Consider the following 21,297-nt stretch of genomic DNA (forward strand, 5'->3'; position numbering starts at 1 on the left):
GTCGCCTCCCACTCAGCCAGTTTCTAACCTAGTGAGTAACTCTAGGATCCATACCAAGGGCGTACAATTTATTAATAGGTCTTCTGTGCAGAACTGTGTCAAAGGCCTTGCTGAAATCCAAGTACACTACATCTAGCACTCTCTAACTTTCTGTTCACCCAATCAAAGAAATTGATAAGATTCGTCTAACAAGCTTTACCACTTGTAAGACCAAGCTACCTCAGATCTCACAATTCACTGGTTTATGGATAATGCTTTATGTATTGCTCTTATGAAATTAGTGGCAAAGTATCCCTATCAGGGATCCTCAGAGCCCTCCTGGATCTTCCCCCTCGGCTGTCCCTTAGTAAGCCTACAAAAGGGAAGGGAGGAAACAATTCCTCAGAAAGACCTGGGCTATTCTGATCCTGTATTATCCAACTTGGCACAATCCCCAATTCTGCTTCCAGTTTTCTGCATTATACTTCCTAAACCAGGGCGAAGAATCTGCTGGCTAAGTGTCTGCTTGTTTCTATAGTCAGGGTACAGCCAGGTGAGAGGCACTTGCAGGGCTGAAAAACCTGCTTGCCTCCTCAGAAAGGGCATTACCATTTAAGGAGAGACTGCAGGGCTAAAACTTGCTTGCTCCACAACAATTGACATTTAGGAGTAGCCTGCAGGGATGAAAAACCACCTTGCTTCCCACTGTCAGAGCATTACCATTTAAGAGAAGCCTTCAGGGCTGACAAACTTGTTCGATCCTCAGGGCATTAACGTTTAAGAGGAGCTTGCAGGGCTAAAACCCCTGCTTGCTCCACAGACAGAGCCTTACCATTAAGGAGATCCTGCAGGGCTGAAAAACCTGCTTACTCCGCAGACAGAGCATTTTCATTTAAGGGGACCCTGCAGGGATGCAGCCTGCTTTCTCTCCAAAGCATATCATTTCAGAGAAGCCTGCAGAACTGAAAAACCTGCTTGCTCTACAAAGCATTGACATTTAAGAGGAGCCTCAGCTAAGTATTATAAAACAACATGCCTGCATATTGTCCAGTATTTGGAACCCACATACTGAGAAATGTTTAATCTTGGAGCAGATCTTATGGAGTCTTGCCAGGTCTGAAATTGGCCAACCACAAGATATCATTTTATGCACATATATATAGCAAAATCACAACCAACAAAAACAGCCTAACTCAGAAAGTTTAAACTTCCCTTCCTCTACATTAAATGATCACATTCAGCTGGGTACCCTCTCTCTCAGTCATATGCACATTTCAAAGAAAAACAGACTAGCTGCTTACTCACCACCTCCGGAGAGCCAGTGCCTGCTGGTAGCAGGCTCTGATTCTAACTACTTACGACACATTCGGTCCCAGTCTCGCTCGAGAGAGGAAAATTATCCGAGAGAGGAAAATTAGTTCTTACCCGAGAGAGGAAAATTAACAGGTAAGAACTAATTTTCCTTTCCCTGTACGTACCCGGACCAGTCCAGACCATGGGATGTACCAAAGCTTCCCTAGACAGGGTGGGACCTTGACAGGCCCGCTCGAAGTACCTGCTGCCCAAAAGAACCAAAAATTGGCACTTGAATATCAAGGCGGTAATGTCGAAAAAACGTATGCAGAGACTTCCAGGTAGCTGCCCTGCATATCTCCTGCAGGGAGACAGACTAACTTTCCGCCCAGGAAGCCACTTGTGAACGTAAGGAATGGGCCTTGAGGCCCTCCGGGACCGGGCGTCCTTGACAGATGTAAGCCAACGGATATCGCTTCCTTCAGCCAGCAAGATATCGCAGTCTTAGAGGCCTGGTTGCCCCGGTTGGGGTCACTCCATAAGACAAAGAGACGATCCAATACTCGAAAGTCATTAGTTACCTCCAGATAACGCATGAGAATGCGTTTCACGTCCAGATGGCGTAGGTCATCCCCGCCAGGGCTTGCAATGTCCGCAGAAGAGAACACGGGGAGCTCAACCGACTGATTGACATGAAAAGAAGACACGACCTTCGGTAAGAATGATGGGACCGTCTTGAGAGAGACCCCGGAATCCGAAAAACGTAAGAAAGGCTCGCGGCAAGACAACGCTTGGATCTCAGACACCCGTCTGGCGGAGCAAATAGAAACCAGAAATACCGTCAGGAGTGTCAAATCCTTGAGGGTGGAATGGCGAAGGGGCTCAAAAGAAGCCTGACAGAGCACCCGAAGGACCAAGTTCAAACTCCATGAGGGATAAGTAGGATGCAACAGTGGCTTCAAACGTTTGACCCCTTTGAGGAAACGGACAATATGCGGGTGAGACGCAACCGTGTGGCCCTCGAGGCTTCCCAAAAGAGAACCGAGGACAGACACCTGAGTGAGCCAAAAGAGAGACCCTTAGAGAGAACTCGCTGGAGGAATGAGAGGACGAGCGAGACTGGGACCGAACGTGTCGTAACGCCCGCTTCCATGCAGGCCAGCTCGAAAACCTTCCAGACCCGGACATAGGCAAGGGAAGTAGAAGTTTTGTGGGCCCGCAAAATAGTGGAGATGACGTCCTCAGCTTATCCCCTCGCCTTAGCCTTCGCGTTCAAAATCCAAGCCGCAAGTCAGAAGCGATCTGCGTGATCGAAAAATACAGGACCTTGACTGAGAAGGTGTTGAAGATGGCCTAGGCGAAGAGCACCGTCCGACGCCAGATTGACTAGATCCACGAACCACGGTCTGCGGGGCCACTCGGGAGCTACAAGAATGACTGGGCCTCTGTGAAGCTCTATCCATCTGAGTACCTTCCCTATGAGGGGCCACGTACAGCAGAACATCGCTCGGCCATGGAAGGGCCAGGGCATCCACACCCCTTCCGAGCAGTGTTCCCGCCAGCGGCTGAATAACCGGGGAGCCTTGGCGTTGTTCAGAGTTGCCATCAAGTCCAGGTGCGGGGGACCCCACCTGTCGATAATGAGGGACATGGCATCATCAGAGAGCTCCCACTCGCCTGGGTCCAGGGGCTGGCGACTTAAGAAATCGGCTTGCACGTTCTCGTTGCCTGCTAAGTGGGTGGCCATGAGGCAGTCCAGGTGCCGCTCCGCCCATGCAAGAAGACAACTTGCTTCGAGGGCCACCGGTCGACTCATGGTGCCCCCTTGGCGACTGATGTACGCCACGGTGGTAGAATTGTCCGAGAGCACCCGCACCACCCGTCGCCGAAGTAGAGGGAGAAATTCCTTGAGTGCTAGATGAACCGCCCGGGTCTCCAGGTGGTTGATGTGCCAGCGAGACTGGGCTGGGGACCAGTGCCCCTGCGTGGTCTGAGACTGGCAAAGCGCTCCCTAACCGGATAGGCTGGCATCCGTCGTGACTACCATCCACTGCGGGGTCAGAAGGGAAAATTCCACGGAGGAGGTGCTTGAGAGAAAGCCACCATTGTAATTCGCTGTTGGTAGAGTCTGAAAGCGGGAGCTGCATCTGAAACTGCTCCGAAACCGGCTGCCAACGAGCCAGCAAGGCTCTCTGAAATGGTCGCATATGTGCAAATGCCCAGGGGACCAGGTTGATCGTGGAAGCCATGGTCCCCAGGACCTGCAGATAATCCCACGCCGTGGGAAGAGGCATGGAGAGGAAGCTCTGGAGCTGATCCATCAACTTGAAAGCTCTCGAGTCTGGTAGAAAGACCTTGCCAACGCGGGTATGGAAGCGAGCCCCCAGGAACTCCAAGCCCTGAGACAGATAGAGATTGCTCTTGGAGAAATTGACTATCCAACCAAGGGACAAGAGGAGAGCGAGTACGCAGTCCACCACCTGGCGGCATAGGTTCTCCGACTTGGCCCGGATTAACCAATCGTCCAAGTATGGGTGGACCAGAACACCATCCTTCCAGAGGGCTGCCGCCACTACCACCATCACCTTGGTAAACGTGCGTTTTGCCATGGCAAGACCGAAGGGCAGGGCCCTGAACTGGAATTGCTCACCCAAGATATGGAACCGGAGGAACCTCTGATGTTCGGGACGGATCGGTATATGCAGGTAGGCCTCCGTCAGATCGAGTGAGGCCAAAAATTCTCCAGGATGTACCGCCGCGATCACAGCCTGAAGGGTTTCGATCTGGAAATGGGGCACCTTGAGGGCCCAGTTGACCCTCTTGAGATCCAGGATGGGACAAAAGGAGTCGTCCTTCTTCGGGACCACGAAGTAAACTGAGTATTGGCCGGCGCCGCACTCCACCACCAGAACCGGGCAGATGGCCCCCAGCCTCTGAAGTCAGAGAAGAGTCTGGGTCACCGCGGTGCGCCTCCGGTGGCCGCACGGAGACACCATATACAAGTCCGGGATGTCGCGAGCAAACTCTAAAGCGTAGCCTTTGTCTATTGTTTCGAGGACCCACTGGTCCGACGTGATCTTGGCCCATTCCTCTATGAACAGGGACAAACGACCACCTAAGTTGGGAACGGAGAGATGGGCCGGCGGATTCTCATTGGGAGGCGGGCTTGGGCGCAGGACGGTGGGTAGCTGCATCTCGAAAGGGCCGACAGCCTCGAAAGGACTGGGGCCAAGACTGGACCCGAGAAGAATTTCCCCTAGGGAAGGCGCCCCTTGCTCTAGGGTTATAGCAGCATTGGCCCCGGAAGTGGGTACGAGTAGGGAAGAAGGATCTAGCCTGTTTCGGGCGGTCCTCAGGCAACTTATGGACCTTGTTCTCCCTAAGGATTTAATAAGCTGGTCCAGATCTTCACCGAAAAGTAACTTACCCTTAAAGGGGAGAGTTCCCAGCTGTGCCATAGAAGACTAATCAGCCGCCCAGTGTCGGAGCCAGAGGAGCCGTCTGGCTGATATCGCTGAAGCCATCGCCTTCGCCTGCACCCGGAACAAGTCGTAAAGGGCATCTGCCCCATACGCTATGGCGCCTTCCAACCTGTCAGCCTGCTCTGCCTCTGCAGATGGGAGATCTTGGGTGCTGAGTAATTGTTGGACCCACCTAAGGCTTGCCTGCTGCATGAGACTAATGCAGATGGACGCCCGAACACCCACCCAAGGCCAGGACTTCAAAAATGCGCTTGAGATGGAATTCCAGCTTACAATCTTGGACATCCTGCTAGGCCATAGCCCCCACGACTGGTATGGTGGTATGCTTAGTGATCGCCATCACAGGAGTCCACCTTAGGCATGCTCAATAATTCTAAACACTCCTCCGGGAGGGGATAAAGTTTTTTCATGGCTCTCCCGACCCGGAGGCCCGTCTCGGGGGCCTGCCATTCCCTGAGAAGCATTAATTTGTGCATGGGAAGGAAGGGAAAAGAGCGTGGCAGGGCCCTGAGTCCTGCCAGGACCGGGTCCGAGGAAGCTGGCATTGCTGCCGAGAACTCGTCCACAGAGGGACAGTCAATGCCCAATTCCTGGGAGATGAAGGGGAGAAGAGGATCCAATTCCTCCCTGTGGAAGAGACGGAGAACCCTGGGGTCATCCCCCTGCAGGGGGGAGGGGTAGCGTCAGCTGCATCTGGGTCCTGGTCCGGATCCTGGGCAGGCGGGGGGGCCGCAGAGGCCGGGGGGGGGGAGGCGGGGGGGAAGGGCCCCCTGAACGACCCAGACCCGGGTCGCCCTCTGCCTGTCAGGAGCCACAAGGGAGAGAGGGACAGAGAGCCGAGGAACCTTGGCTGGATGGGGGGGGGGGCCGCTTCTTCCTGCAAACTTGCTAAATAGGATTTGTGCAGCAAAAGCACAAAATCAATGGAAAAATGGGTCCTAATGCCCTCGGGAGGGGGGGGGGGGGCAGGGTCCAGGAGAGGAGAGTGTGCAGGGCTCACCGAAAAAAGAGGTCAGGGGCTTCAGGGAGCTCCGATAAAAAAAACTAGAGGAAAAACCCAAAATGGCCACCGTTCCTGCGGTTTGACGGCCTGGGAACAGCGGGGGAAAACGTTTTGGCGGCTTGGTCCGGGTCCCAGAGGGCATCGGGCCCTCGGAGGAACCTTCCCCCCCCCCCCCCCCCGGTAGGCAATGTGAACAGAGCTCCTCCCGCAAAAGCCTGACCGAGGAATCCCCACAGGCTAAACACTTCTGAGATCGTGGCATGGCTGCTGGGTGGAGGAGGGGCAGCACTAAAATAAGCTGAGCTGCCGGTGCTGAAGGAGCAGAGGCACAGAATGAACTGTACATGCTCCCAATTCTCTCTCTCAAGCTGCAAAAGTAAGTAGGGAAGGCAGGAGCCTTCTGTTAATCCTGTCAGGGACTCCTCTTGGGTAAAATCCCCTTTTATTTAGTTTTTTGTTTTACAATGGTCCCTGTCAGCAGCTACAAAACCATGGATCCCAATGAAGGGCGAGCAGTACAGAAGAGAGGGAGAGAGAGAGCTGAACAGGGGGAGTGACTGGCACCACCAATTTTTATCCCTGCAGCTGAGGCCCATTGGGAAAAGGGAGCCTAGGCTATATAAAACAAGGGGCCAAGCCCCCCTAGGCCCCCCACAAGAGTGAGAAGACAGGGACTGTCTCCTGTGAAGGATCCAAAGTGTTCACACTTTCTTTTTTTTTTTTTTTAAACAATAACTCAGAAATACTTGCTTGATCCAAACACGATAGACACACAGAAGGAAAAAACGCCCAGAAGGAACAAGCGAAGTTAACAGGGAACCACAGGGTGAGCTGTTCCACTTGCTGGAGACAGACAAATACTGAAGGACTACAGGGTAGGCTCTGTCCTCATATATGATACTCTTTCAGTTTTAGTCTGTCTCCACCTGCTGGAAAGGAGGCTCAACCCATGGTCTGGACTGATCCGGGTATGTACAGGGAAAGAGGAAAAAGGGAGAAGCAAGGGTGGGGGAAGAGCCTTCCAAGCTCTTTTTTATTTTGGAGGGGCTGCCAGGTTTTTGAGAATTCAGAAACTACTCTCTGATGATACCACTAATCCCAAGGGATACTGTGACCGCTATCATGCTCAAAGTTCCACAGATCTCGAAGGGTACTGGGCCAAGTACTGTTCCCTGGTGGTTCCACAGACTAAGAAGGGTACTGGGCCAAGTACTGTTCCCTGGTGGTTCCACAGACTAAGAAGGGTACTGGGCCAAGCAACTTTCTCTGGGAGGTACCGTAGACCATAGAAAGGTACTGGGGAAACCTTCCAGGAACTCGACCATGACAAGCCTGGGAGAAATAACCTGAGGGGGTAGTTGTCCCAGGAGCAACAAGGACTCAGCTAGGCCAGGGCTGCATCCTGACTCTGGGAGTTACATCCTCTTCATGTGCCCACCATTGCCGGAGACACAAGACTATTGGCACTGGACCAGGACCACACCTACTTTATAAGTCCAGAGTGAGGTCATGAAAGAAGCGTGTCGCCATCAAGCTGTGGAGGAGGAGTATTCCTAAGTATTAATGAACAGATCTAGCAGACAAAAAGGAAGAATATGCTATACACTATTTCATTTTCTCCCATACACAAACTCATTTTCTAATTTAAAAAAACCTGCCAATTAACCGACTTAAAAAATTGCATATTGCTTTTTACCAGAAGACTGGCCTCACAATATACCAGTGTAATTAATTATAACTAGCTGAAACCTGCAAACATTTATAGTGAAATAATATATTTCTCCCCCCACCCCTCCTGTTCCAATTCTTCCCTCCACTGCCCACTGTTAGCCCTCCATCTCCTCTCCCTGCACCCACACACACTGGATTGCTCCCCTCAAGAGTCTCCAGTTACCTGGCTCCTCTCACAATTCACGCATTATAATACTACTATTATGAAATCTCACCTCACAATATTAACCCTTCCCCAGCTGACTCATCAGTTTCTATTTCCCAACATGTAAGAGACCTAGGCATTATTTCAGATAACCAACTGAACCTAAAAAAATTAATCAACTCCACTATGAAGGATTGCTATTACAAACTTCATGTTCTAAAAAATAAAACTAAGACCCCCTTCCTCCACTTCAATGACTTCCACATTGTCCTTCAAGCCACAATATTCTCCAAAATCGATTACTGTAACACCCTACTTCTAAATCTCCCCACAACCTCCAAATGCTACAAAATGCTGCTGCCAGAGTCCTCACCAATACCCGCAGAAAAGACCACATCACTCCTAGCCTTAAAGACCTCCACTGGCTCCCAATTCCCTTCAGAATTCTCTATAAGAGTCTCCCAATAATACAGAAGACACTACACAACCAGAATGTTCACTGGCTAAATGACTCCCTACACTTCCATACCTCTAATAGAGCCACCAGATCTGCCTACAAAGGAACCATATACACACCATCCCCCAAACTTATGCATCTCGCCTCTACGAAAGAATGTGCACTATCTATAGCCAGACCGTCAATTTGGAAATCTCTATGCCCTCCGACCTTCGTCAAGAACTCTGCACCCAGACAGTCAAAAAAAAAATACTAAAACCTTGGCTATTCAAACAGGCCTTCACAGAAGTATTTTTATTTATTTAACGTTTTTTTTTATACCGGTATTCGTGGGTACATCATATCGGTTTACAGTGAAACTTAACAAAAGGTTACAAAAAACAAGGAAGGGGCGAACAGGGAAGGTCAGGGTACAAAGAACCCTGTGACCTTAAGTAACAAGGAAAAGTGTCTTAATATACAAAGGAAAGGAAATATTCCCCCTTCCCCTAATCATCCCTTTAATTTAATCTTCGTTCACCCTCCCCCCCCCTTTTTTGTCCTTTTCCTCTCCCTTTTGCTATTAATTACTATGCTTATTTATTCCTTGCTGTTAACTTTGTAACACCCGTTTTAATGTTTTCGAGATGTTGCCTCACCATCTTCCTTATATCATCAATGTTTCTTTTGACTCCCTTGTTTCTATGTAACCTTTTTAAAGTTATACTCGTTCTATGTAAACCGATGTGATGTGCAAACGAATGTCGGCATATACTAGTTTTAAACAAATAAATAAATGAAATGTGTTTTTGAAAACACACTCATTAAATGTGTTTTTTGTTTTCTTTTAAAATGTATTTTGACCACGAAAGTCAGTCAGACATGGCCTTTCTATATACTGCAAGAAAAGAAATATCATAAATTAATTCCAAGCATCACTATCTTTTCTTTATTGAATATAAGACTATCAAAAAGATTGTTCACCTCATCTTCCTCTCTCCCTCCCTCTGGTCCTATCTGCTAGGGTGGCACGGGTGACAGATAGCAAGCAAGCAGATTTTGTCTCACCATGGGCAGTGGTGATCCATCCGCCTAACACAATGTCCACAGCGACTGCAGTGATGGGAACGCTTTGGTCTCATCATGTTACATTTGTTACACAGCTCCCATAATTCTCTTTCTGGAGAATAGGACACAAACACAATGAAAATTAGGTTAATAAAATGAAAATGTTTAAAAAAAAAAAAAAAAGATCAATTGCGCTAATACTGGCTTATATCTCTCAAAATACCGTGATCTCACTCTCCTTCACCCAACTATGTATAGCAGACAGTAGAGAATCCCAGTGAAAGTCCACTACAAAACCATCTCCTGCCCATCTGCACTCACACAATCTACAAGTTCACATTCATAGTAATAAAAACAAGTTACATCAATAAGGAGACATTTCTGCCTGTTCATTTTCTTTCCATTAGTCCAACCCACACAGGCAGGTTATGTCCCCACACCAGCAAATGAAAGCAGATCAAAATGATTTCTCCAGCGACATCATGCCACTATGTATAGATGGTTCAGCACAATGAGAACTCAGTTTCCCTATGGCAAAGTAGTGAAACAACTACAACAGACAGAAATACATGAGAACATCAATAAGAGCAGTGAAAAAAACGAAAAAAAAAAAAACAAAAAAATAGGAAATCCTCATGATTCCATTCGCCTGTTACGAACAGATATAAACAAAGCATCAAACAAGGAGATTTGTAATTAAACTTCTGTAAATATACACACAGCAGTACAGAGAACTGAGTTGTACACACCTCGCACGATTCAAAAAAGACCCAACTTCCCGGTGGGGTGGATCGGGAGATGGTTTCCTGGACTGGTGTATCGGGACTAATGGAAAGAAAATTGACAGATACATTTTTCTCCTTTCATGTCTTCCTGCTACACCAGTTCAGTCCATAGAGGTGGGAAGTACCAATGCCCCACTGCCTAGGGAGGGCAGCTTTGCTGACACCAGTATTAGAAGCTGCATCCTCCTCAGCAGAGAGGTCCGATCTGTCATGCATGGTAAAGGAATGTAATGCCGCCTTGCAAATATCTTCAGGAGACACTGCAATAGCTTCTGTCCAAGTCAGACTATGCTCTTGTAGAATGAGCCCAAAAACTTTCAGGAGTCCTTCAACCCTTAAGCAAATATGAAGAAGCTTTAATCCATCTAACAATTGTACCCTTCGAGGTTGTCTCACCCTTGCACGGTCGTCGTCCCCCCCCCCCCCCCCCCCAAGACGACAAACAATCTGATCATTCTTTGGAAGAAATTAGACACGAGGTACTTGATAACACAAAAAAAGTCCAAAAATCTGAGGGATTTATCATCATTCAGCTCTCAAAAATAACGGAAGTGTAATTAACTGACTCAGGTGAGGCAATAATAGTACCTTTGGTAAAAAGGAGGGAACAGGGCAAAAGGAAACAATCAGAGCCAATAAACAAAAAGGAATCCTACAGGACAGTATCTGAATCTATGAAATCTAGCAAGCCGAACAAATGGCCACAAGAAAGGCCTCTTTCAGGGAATGATCCTTCAAAGAATTCTGCTTCAAGGCCATCAACACCAGATTGAGATTCCACCGTGGTACCAAAGGATGAAAGGGAGGATGTAGCTCCACAGCTCCCCGCAAAACCTGACAACATTCGGATGAGCAGCTGACAAGCCACAGATCTTACCCCTGAAACAAGAGATAGCTGCAGTCTGAACCTTTAGGGAATTCAAGGCTAGGCTTTTTTCCAGTCTCTGCTGGAAAAAGCTCAAAATACCAGAGATATCTGAATGCCAAGAATACAAAGCAGTTCCTGCAAAAACCTTCCAACACATGCCATAACCGAAAGTAAGCCAAGGAGGTATAATTCTTATGAGCCTTCAAGAGCGTGGAAATGACAGAAGAACAATAATCCTTCTTCCTTAAGCATGTCCTTTTATAAGCCAACCCATAAGACAGAACGGAGAAGGATCGTCCATGAGACCCGGCCCCTAAACCATGAGACCTCTGGCATTTAAAAGCTGCAAAGTAAAGTCATCCTGAAGTCTCATCAGATCTGAATAACCAGGACTCTATGATCAGTCTGGAGCCACAATAATCTCATGACTGCTCTCCAATTCTGTTTATTTTAAAAATGTATAGATTGCATCTGATGCAGAATTTGGCTAACCAGAGGCCATAAGGGCACATACAGAAGCTTCCCTCATAACCAGAGCTGAACCAAAGGCTAAATATATACTTCCAGCAATGAATGAAGTACTGTAAGAGCTTGGTGTTCTTGTGAGTTGCCATCAGATCCATGTGAAGCCAACACCAGCAACGAATAATTAACTAAAAAACCTAACTCACTTTCCATTCTCTGGATCGAGTATATTTCTGCTTAGAAAGTCTGCTTGCAAGTTTTTGTGTCCGGCAATATGAGCCTTCAACAAGAGCTGCAGATTCTCTTCTGCTCAGATAAAGAGAAGACTGGTCTCTGCCAACACTCCACGATATTTGGTGCAGCCCAGCCTGTTCACATAAGGTACCAAGTAGCACTGTCGGACAGGACCCGGATCGCCTTCCATTGAACTAGGGGAAGAAAATGAAGAAGAGCCAACCGGATGGCCCTGGTCTCCAATTTGTTGATTGACCAAGTCGCTTCCTCTGCAGACCAAACGCCCTGTGATACCTTGTCTAAGCAATGTGTCCCCCAGTCAGACAGGCTCACAACTGTTGTGAACAGAATTTAAGATGAAATAGTCAGACTGACACCCCTCAACAGATTCTGAGGAACCATCCACCACTCGAGACTTTGCCTTACTGCTGCTGGCAGGGCCAGACACAGATTGTAATCCTAGGATTGAAGCAAGCACTGAGACACAAGAAGAGTTTTGAAGAGATCTCCTATGAGCCCTGGCCCAGAGAACTAAGTCCAAAGCAGACACCATGGAACCCAAGAGCTGAAGATAATCCCAAATTCTCAGATTAGGAAGAGCCAGAAACCTGCATGTTTGGAGAATCTTCTCCACCCTTTCTACTATCAGATAGGCTCAGCCCTTCTGAGTAGTGAATCTGGCTCCCATAGACTCTAGGGAATGAGAAGGCACTAGGCTGCTCTTTGCGAAACTGATCACCTAATCCAAGCCTTCTAAACCTTATACCACTCTGCAAGAAGTCTGAATCCCTTCTTAATATGAATTCGCCCAGATTAGTCAGTCGTTCAGATAAAGGCAGCATCTTTCCTCAATGATGCTACCATTACCACCATTAACCTTGGTGAAGACCCACAGAGCTGTGGCCATACTGAAGGGGAACGCCTTGAAATGAAAATGTTCTCCAAGGACCCAAAAACGAAGATACAGCTGATCTTCCTGAGAAATGGGAATATAGAAATGGGCCTCCAACAGATCCAGAGAAGACAAACTTACCCAGACATACTGCCATTAGCACACAATGAAGTGTCTCCTTGTGAAAACGAGAAACCCTGAGGCTGGAGTTCACCCCCTTGAGGTCCAGACTGGGATGTGTCCTTCTTGGGCACCATGAAATAAAAATGAAGTAACAGATACTCCCCTCAACAATTGAAGACGCAACAGGGTCTTGGCCACCATCTTTCACTTTACAGCCGAAGAACAGAGAGAGACCATAAAAGCATCAGTAACCAACAAATGGTACACAAAGGTACACAAATGGGCCATTACAAACTAGCTCCAAATTCCATTGATCCGAGGTTTTGCAAGTCCACTCCTGGTTTAAAAAAAAAACCAAAATAAAAAAAAACAAAACTGTAGACGGCCCCCCCACAAGAAGAATCTCCGAATGGACCTGCTGCATTTCATTGAGCAGCCTGACCAGCTGCTAAAGAGGGGACGTAATCAGATTTTATCTTCCAGAAACCTGAAAGGAGTGGTCCCTGTCCCTTGAAGCCTAAGAACCTTTGAAAAAAATAAGAAGCCTGTTTTCCTGACTTATAAACTGCCCTAGTACTGGAGAAAGAATGTGGCTTGTCCTCAGGCAGCCTATGAGGCTCTGGATTTCATAGGTTCTTGACCAGCTGCTCTAGATAGTCTCCAGATAAAAATTCTCCCATTAAAGGGAAGCTTACCTAGCTGAGACTTTGACCAAGAGTCCGCGGCCCAGTTCTGCAGTCAGAGAAGTCTTCCTGGTCACCACAGCTGAAGCTACTGAGCAAAAAGAGACCTTGAAAAGATCATACAAGATACCAGCCAAAAAGGCCGCAGCTGACACTATTCTAGCTACCTCCTAGCTTACTGGCAGCTGCTGCCCTGCAAAAGCGCTCTGACCTCAAAACCCCCACAGATAGAAATTTGAACCACCAGAGATGAAGTAAATAAGTGCTTCAATGGATTTTCTATCTTTCTATCCTGAGGGCCTGATAATTGCTCAGTGATTCACAATCCTCTTCTGGGTTTGTGAATCACCTAGTAACTGCCATGACGAGAGCATACACACAGGGTGTCTGAAAGAAGCGCTTAACTGTGTATGGGGGAAGAAGATACAGCTTCTGCAGCGTTTGCAAACTTTTGAATCCCAACTGGGAAGCCTTCCACTCCTCCAAGACCATCTCCTCTCCCTCAGCATGAAGAGGAAAGGCCTTTGAGAATTTATGCCACCTCCAAATGATGCAATCCCATACAGGGTCTCCTCAATCGCAGCCTCCGCTATTCAGAAGCAGGATACCACCTCATCAATCAGGGCCATCAGCCCTTGTTTACAAAATAGACGGATGACTGAATTATCCTCCCTGTCAGAGACCACCTTCATGGAAGCACCATTAACCGAATCCGAATGGTCACCAAACTCCTCCATATCCTTATCCACACCTGGGGAGGGGAGCGCCAGAGACCCCCACAATGGCATTTATGCACAGCTGGGGCAGCAACCAGAGTCCTGACCACATCAGATATTAAATCTGGGTTTTCACTAGGTTTCTGAATAGTACAGAAGGCCTGGTGCAAAAACCTGACAAACTCTGGGGAAAAAAATCACCATTTGAGGTACTCACGCCTGGGGAGGCCGGGATTAGTGGGGCACCCATGCTCACAAAGAGCAGGAGAACCCATATTTGCCATTACATGAGAAACCCCCCCCCCCCCCACCATGGGGTGAATCAGGAGGCAGTGCAGGAACATGGCTCAAGATGGCCGATGCTCTGGCCAAAACTGTGTCTTCACTGGACTCTGTCCGCAGTACCTCAGTTGATGAAAAGCGCCTGAAGCTGCAGACCCAGCATCAGTGGCTTCTCCCAGCTTTGTCCACAGTAGCCACAAAAATGGCTCCCCCAGCTCAGACTGGAGCCGCAAGCAAAACAACGCCATCAAAGGCAGCCAGTTACCCTCAGAAGACTTGGATCTCTCCCGAGTCTAAGGCTCAAGCTGCTGCTGATCCAATCAGTGACCTTAGGTTCTACTTTCTTTTTGTTTTGTTTGGTATTCAGCATCAAAGGAGGAGTAAGTGTGTGTGTGTGGGGGGGGGGGGTGGATGGAGTAAATCAGAAGGATCCTGAGAGGTTGACCCAATAAAGATATAAACACAAAAATAAACCTCCTGCTGAAATGCTCTCTCAAAATCATTCTCTCTGATTTAAAAAAAAAAAAAAAAATTTACCTCCTGGGCTCGACCTAGTTCCTTCTGGTACTGGGAACCCTTGATAGGGCTCACAGACTGATGCACCAGCGGCCTGGCTCCAAACAGTATTTCAAAAATTCCTGTTGCACCACCAGTTGTCCTACCATCTGCTAGAGGCAGAGAATACTGGGGGTCTCACTGTGCTGCATCACCTGTACATTGTGGCATTATGTCACTGGAGAAATCAATTTGATCTGCCTCCATCTTCTGGTAGGGGGATACAACCCACTTGTGTGGACTGGGTTGATATAGCAGGAAAACAGGAAATCTATATAAAACAGTTAAAACAAATTGTAAAAACAGTAATAAGAGTACAGACTAAAAGAAAAATACATTACGTACTCATGAAACTCAGAAATGTACCTTAACAGTATTTACTTCAGCAGATAGCTTCCAAAGCCTTAGACATCAGCTCAGCTAGGACCTCAGCATTCTCTAAAAGATCATTAAAAGCCTTCTCAAATAGGTATGCTTTAACTAGCTTACAAAAGTGTACAACCAATTTCAACTTTCAACTCCCCAGGAAGAGAATTCCATAAAAGCAGGCCTACTATCCCAGTCTCTTCCTTGATTCCTCCAAATGAGCCTGTCAGACTGCAGTGACCTCCAACAAAGTTTTAGATAAGGAACGCAACATGCTTACAGTTTTGTATAGCCTGCGTACCATATTAAGGCATCTTGGTGCAATTCCATTTATTGACTTAAATTCTAACATAATAATCTTAATTTTCACAAGACAGCAAATTGGCAACCAATATAACTCAAATAAGGCTGGGCTTATATGGTCTCTAACTGGCATTCTGGTCACTAGCCTAGCTGCAGAATTCTAAATAATCTGAAGTGCTCTTAAACTTGAATAAGGGAGCCCTATATATAAAGCATTACAGTAATCAGTCTTAATTAAAGTCTGATTCTGTCAAAAAAGGTTTTATATGTCAAAGCTTATCATAGTTTTTGACATTTTTATTGTGGTCAACAAGATAAAAAAAAGAATCCAACATAAAACCGATTCACGTACTTGGCAGGATAGTGAAATTCTTGTATCATCAAAAACAAGTTCTCTCAGACTGTCACTTGAAAGAAACCATGCAAAATAAAGTATCTCAGTTTTCTTCACAGAGCCAAATTCATTGTTTGCATGTATCCTTTGATAGCAGTCAAACTATTAGATACATTAAACAAAGAATCAGTCACGCTCGAATGGATAGGAACGCAGAATTGGATATTGTCTGTGCATGGTCAATAATCAACATCTAAATTATCCAAAAGCTGACAAACAGGATAAATATAAATATTAAAAAGGGTTGCTGACAATGCCAGTTCTATGGTACTCTGCACTCAAAGACTACTTGGGCACATTTTACCACCACTTTCTGAAATCTGTTAGATAAAAAAAAGAAAACCAGAGTAAAACAGTGGACAAGAGACATATTCCTCAATTTCTGAATGAAATATCTAATAAAACAAGAAAGAAAGAAATCCCATTATCAAATGGTCTTCAAAATACTTCAACAGTAGATAACAGTGAAGTTTCCACATTATGGCCTTCTTGAAACCAAAACTGAAAGTCAGCAAAAATTCCGTTTAACAGTGAAGCTGTTAAGAACCACCTTCCAGGATCTTTGCCAGAAATGACAAAGAAGAAATGGGCCACAAATTACTCAAATCTAGATCAGTTCCTACTTTCTTTGAGACCTGTTGCACTGATGCAATCTTCAGAATGTCTAAAACTTGTCCAATACTAGGGATTGGTTGACAGTTCTAGAGAATGAATCATTAATATCTTTCAAGACTTTCAGGACAGCATTTAAACATTTCTTTAAAGGACAATAGGTAGTATTCATGCCACTAATAATTTGGGCAATCTCCTTAGAAGATACAGCATCAAAAGCGTCCCATCTATGATGTTCATCAACACCAACTCTTTATTAACAATCTGATTACTAGAAAATTGAACAGCAAAACTAGCTACTTTGTCATTCTGTCACAACTTTCTGGAAGATGATCCTGACCAATTGTAACAGGAAAAACAGATGTTGCTTTTTCTGAATATTATCTCCTCCCATTAATAGTGGCATTTCCCTATTTGTGAGAATTTTAAATCAGCAGCTAGGATTTCCACCACACAGCTGTCTTATCTGTCCAGGTCTGAAGTACTGTAATAGTAAAGCAGTCAATGAAATTACTGCATAAACCCAAATTATGGCTGTCTACTTGCAGATTCCTCATCCCTGACACAGAGGCCACATTTTTCTCCTCACACCCAGGTGAATGTTAGTAAAAGTGCAAATGTAATTCTAGCTTTCTACTGGGTTTACTCATATTGGTCCTTTGCAAAATAAAGAAACTGAAAAGACTATGATCCACTCCCTTGCTCCTGTCTTGCAATATTATCATACACTTCCACTATAAATCTCATGCATCTGTATGCAAACAATCCTTTTAACAAGCATCCATCATGAACTTCATCCTGTGTGTGCCTTGCACATACATAATGGGATGTGATTGGACACAGTAAGCATTAAGAGCAAGAAGATTACATAAAAAATAGTATTTAGTTTCTTTAAGGAACCAAACTAAAGGAAACTTAAGATGATAGATGCTATGAAGAGAGGAAAATGTTACCACAATTGTGTGCAATCTTTTTTTTTGCCCATGCCATGCTCCTTCACAGCCATCCCAAGACACAAATTATCTCGTTTGTGAAACTGACTGAATTTGGAGGGATTAATCTTTTTCTAACAAATTCTGTACTCATGAAAGTGCTAAATTGAGAGCACAGAAAACCTAAGGCCTCCCTATCTATCCTCAGGAAAAATACGGTACAGGCAATGGCAGTGAAAGCGTCCCTGCCAATGTGCCTCATCCCTGCTCGGCAGGTACCACCAAAGGACAGAGTAAATCATTTTATCGTAACATCTACAATTTCCTAAAAGCAATGTATTTATTTTCTAGAGATGAGGCTGACAATGTTTATGCTGGATGCTCCCTCTTGCCAGTTTCCCAAGGGGAGAGAGAAACAGCAGCAATTGTGAATGAAGAGGGCTTAATTTGAGGCAGGAGAAAGTAATGGCTCAAAGGGAAAGAAAATAACAAAATGGAAACACAAGTACCTGTATGTGGGATCTTTGGGCTATCTGGTAACTTTCCAGGATCAGCGGTGGAAGCCCTCAGTAATGAGGTCACACAAAAAAGAGACGTCAAGTAGTAAACTGAAACGAAAAGAGAGAACATCATTTATTGCTAGAAAAAGGGAAGGTTAACTCTCGAGCTAGTGTCAGATATTGCACTGCAGAACCATGGATAACAGAGGCTAGATCCATTTATACACAGAATTTTTGAATGGTTATAGTCAGATGATACATATGGCAAATCATAATGCAGGGTACATTCTGGATTTTGTTTTTCAACCTAGGATGTTGAAATTATGCCTTGTTTTATTGCACATTCAGGAACCATCGGTAAGGGATTGTAGTTGGGAGATTTCCAGGAGAAAGGTTAGGACTTTTTGATGTTTAATTGTACTGCTAATGGGAGCTGATTCAGTGTCAAACTTTAGACCAATCTCAAACCTTCCAACACTTGGAGAAAAGTGTTATATCACAGATCAATGTGTTTCCAGAGAGGGATGAGGTTTTACATGAGCAGTGGTATGGATTCCTGAGAAATCATGGGTCTGAAACATTACTGTGAGCTGGAACATGGTCATACAGGGTTGTTAGTACAACTGGATATTTCATCTGCTTTCGACACCATGATAGGTTGTTGTACCAGCTGGGAGAGATTGATCTGGAAGGTGTAGTATTAGCCTGGTTTTGTTCTTTTTTTATAAGGGAGAAAATAGCAGGTTTGAATGGAAGAGAAAACGGCTCAAGTTCGAAAGATTTAGTATCAGGGTTTACACAAGGGCCATGTTTTGGTATTGTTCAATATTTATCTACGACCGCTGAACAATGTTTTTGTTTCATTGGGTTTAAATTATTTTTTTGTATGTGGATGATATCCAGTTCTACCGTCCTAGTGAAACAGCTGGGGTTTTGCCTGTTTTATTTCAGCAGTGTACGGTTGCAGTTAATGAGTGGTTAATTATGAATGAGTTGCTGCTTTTTTTTATATATATATAGATATATTTATATATGTTTATTTTAAGTTTTCATGAAAATTACATAGTTGAAAAGCATTTGCTATTTAACGTATCTCAATACTCCCTCCCCATTCCAATTCCCCCAATATCCTCCCCCCTTCCCCAGGTACATCTCAACACTGAGTAGGAATATTGGGGCAGATTTTAAAAAGCATTTACATGCGTAAATCTGGGTTTTACGCATGTAAATGCACTTTACTTGAGTAAGTGGGCTTTTGAAAATTGCTACAATATATGCCATTGAATCGTCCATAGGATTTATTCGCATAAGTGCACTTTATGTGAGTAAATGGCTTTTGAAAATTGCTACAATAGTAGTTACATTTATGCGCGTAACTCCTTTGAAAATTACCCCCAAAAAGTATAACCTGGAAGTTAATAAGCTCCAAAGCTTTTCTCGGTGTATTAAATCAGGGCAAGGAGCACACTGTGAGGTAGATCTTAAATAAGTTCGCACGCGCGAACAAAAGTATGCCGGATTTTATAAGATACGTGCATATCTTATAAAATCCGGGGGTCGGTGCGCGCAAGGCTGCGCAAAATCGGCAGCCTGCGCGCGCCGAGCCGCGCAGCCTGCCTCCGTTCCCTCCGAGGCCGCTTCGAAATCGGAGCGGCCTCGGAGGGAACTTTCCTTCCGCGTCTCCCCACCTTCCCCTCCCTTCCCCTATCTACCCCACCCCCCAGCCCTACCTAAATCCCCCCCCTACCTTTGTTGTGCAAGTTACGACTGCTTGAAGCAGGCGTAACTTGCGCACACGCCTTGGCATCTCCTGGCACAGGCTGCAGTGCTGGGGGACTCGGGACCGCCCTCCAGGCCCGCCCCCCGGATCCGCCCCTTTTACGAAGCGCCGGGACTTACGCGCATCCCGGGGCTTTGCGCGCGCCGGCGCCCTATGCAAAATAGGCGTGCGAGTGCCCAGGGCTTTTAAAATCTAGCTCTGTGTGCTTTTGCATTTAAGGACAAAACTTATGCTTGCCATATCTCCAAAAGTAGAGCATATTTAGCCAGTGAAGTATGACATGCAGTCAGTTGTTTAAAAACTGCCATCTCATGGAATTTCAGATTCCAGTATGTGAAAGGAGGTCTCTCAATCTCTGTCCACTACTCCAAGATAGATTTTTTTCGCCAATAAAAATACTTTCCACAAAAACAAATGTTGTGGTTTTGTGGATGAAGAGGAAATTGCATCCATACATTCAAACAAACAAAGATGAGAGGAGTCCGGTATGGCAACATGGAGTAATTATAACCCAAATAGGCCAATATATCTTTCCAGAATGGTCTTATAACAGCAGAGTCCTAGAAACAGTGAAAAAGGGTTCCTGGAGCAATTCCACATTTAGTATAGTTGTCAGTACACACTAAGTTGGCCTTAAAAGCCTAAACAGCAGATATGAACATACGTCTGAAAAATTTAAAATGTACCTCTCGGAAGAGCAAGTTTGCTTACTGTAAACAGTGTTTTCCGTAGATAGCAGATGAATTAGCCATGCTGACCCCGTCCGCCTCCCTAGACAGTTCTAGCATGCCTATCTTGCTTTGAATCTGCCTGAGGAGCCTGAGGTGATCCTGTCAGGATACAGGAGGGAGGGAGTACCTAGCTAAAGACTTTACTAGACTTTGAGAGCTCTGCCACTTAGTGGTACGGAGGACATACCCATACAGCATGGCTAATTCATCTGCTATCTACGGAAAACACTGTTTATGGTAAGCAAACTCACCTCAGGCTCCTCAGGCAGATTCAAAGCAAGGCAGGCATGCTAGAACTGTCTAGGGAGGCGGACGGGGTCAGCATGGCTAATTCATCTGCTATCTACAGAAAATACTGTTTACGGTAAGCAAACTTGCTCTTTTCATGTAGATAAGCAGCTGAATTAGCCATGCTGTATGGGAATCCCCAGCTGACGTATTGAGCAGATAATGTGTGTTATATCTTTATTATTATTACTTATTTATTTATTTTTGCTCAATACGATAATAGTGGCGGACAGTTCCTATGAAGGTTGTATTTGTTTGGAATTTGTGCACTTCCGTAGGATACTCCGTTCCAAACGGGAATCATCCGCCGTAGTGGAGGACAGTTCCTATGAAGGCTGTATTCATTTGGAATTTGTGCACTTCTGTAGGATAGCCCATTCCAAAAGAGAATCATCCGCCGTCCGTTTGTGTAAACAGTGGTGGAATGTGAAAAATGTGTAGCGATGACCATGTCATTGGTGCATCAATGTCTATGAGAGGTACTTGATGGAAAAAGGCAATTGAGGCTGCCACTGCTTGTACGTGATGTGCCCTTAGGGTCGCAAATAACATGTGCGACTTTGTATAATGGCTAAACTGCATATAGGTGGATATCCCCTGAGGATAGAATTCTTTAGCCACTGGGCACTCTTTCGCGTTGAGATTGAGGGA

At 45.7% G+C, this 21,297-nt stretch overlaps 1 protein-coding gene across 5 annotated transcripts in view; it reads right to left on the reverse strand.

The window, feature by feature from the left end:
* Positions 1 to 21,297, reverse strand: part of LOC115093656 (probable palmitoyltransferase ZDHHC21) — a 100,045-nt gene that overhangs the window by 58,731 nt on the left and 20,017 nt on the right. For all 5 annotated transcript variants that reach the window (XR_003857373.1, XM_029605778.1, XM_029605770.1 and 2 more), the window contains exons 3-4: positions 17,857 to 17,955; positions 9,138 to 9,249 (exon numbers count right to left, since the gene is read on the reverse strand). Coding sequence is in view for 4 of the 5 variants with exons in the window: in XM_029605778.1 (XP_029461638.1) it covers positions 9,138 to 9,249; positions 17,857 to 17,955 (211 nt within the window). In the remaining variant the exon portion in view is untranslated. The remainder of the gene's footprint in view (positions 1 to 9,137; positions 9,250 to 17,856; positions 17,956 to 21,297) is intronic.

Source organism: Rhinatrema bivittatum, chromosome 1 (genome assembly GCF_901001135.1).
Source record: "Rhinatrema bivittatum chromosome 1, aRhiBiv1.1, whole genome shotgun sequence".
NCBI classification, from domain to species: Eukaryota; Metazoa; Chordata; class Amphibia; order Gymnophiona; family Rhinatrematidae; genus Rhinatrema; species Rhinatrema bivittatum.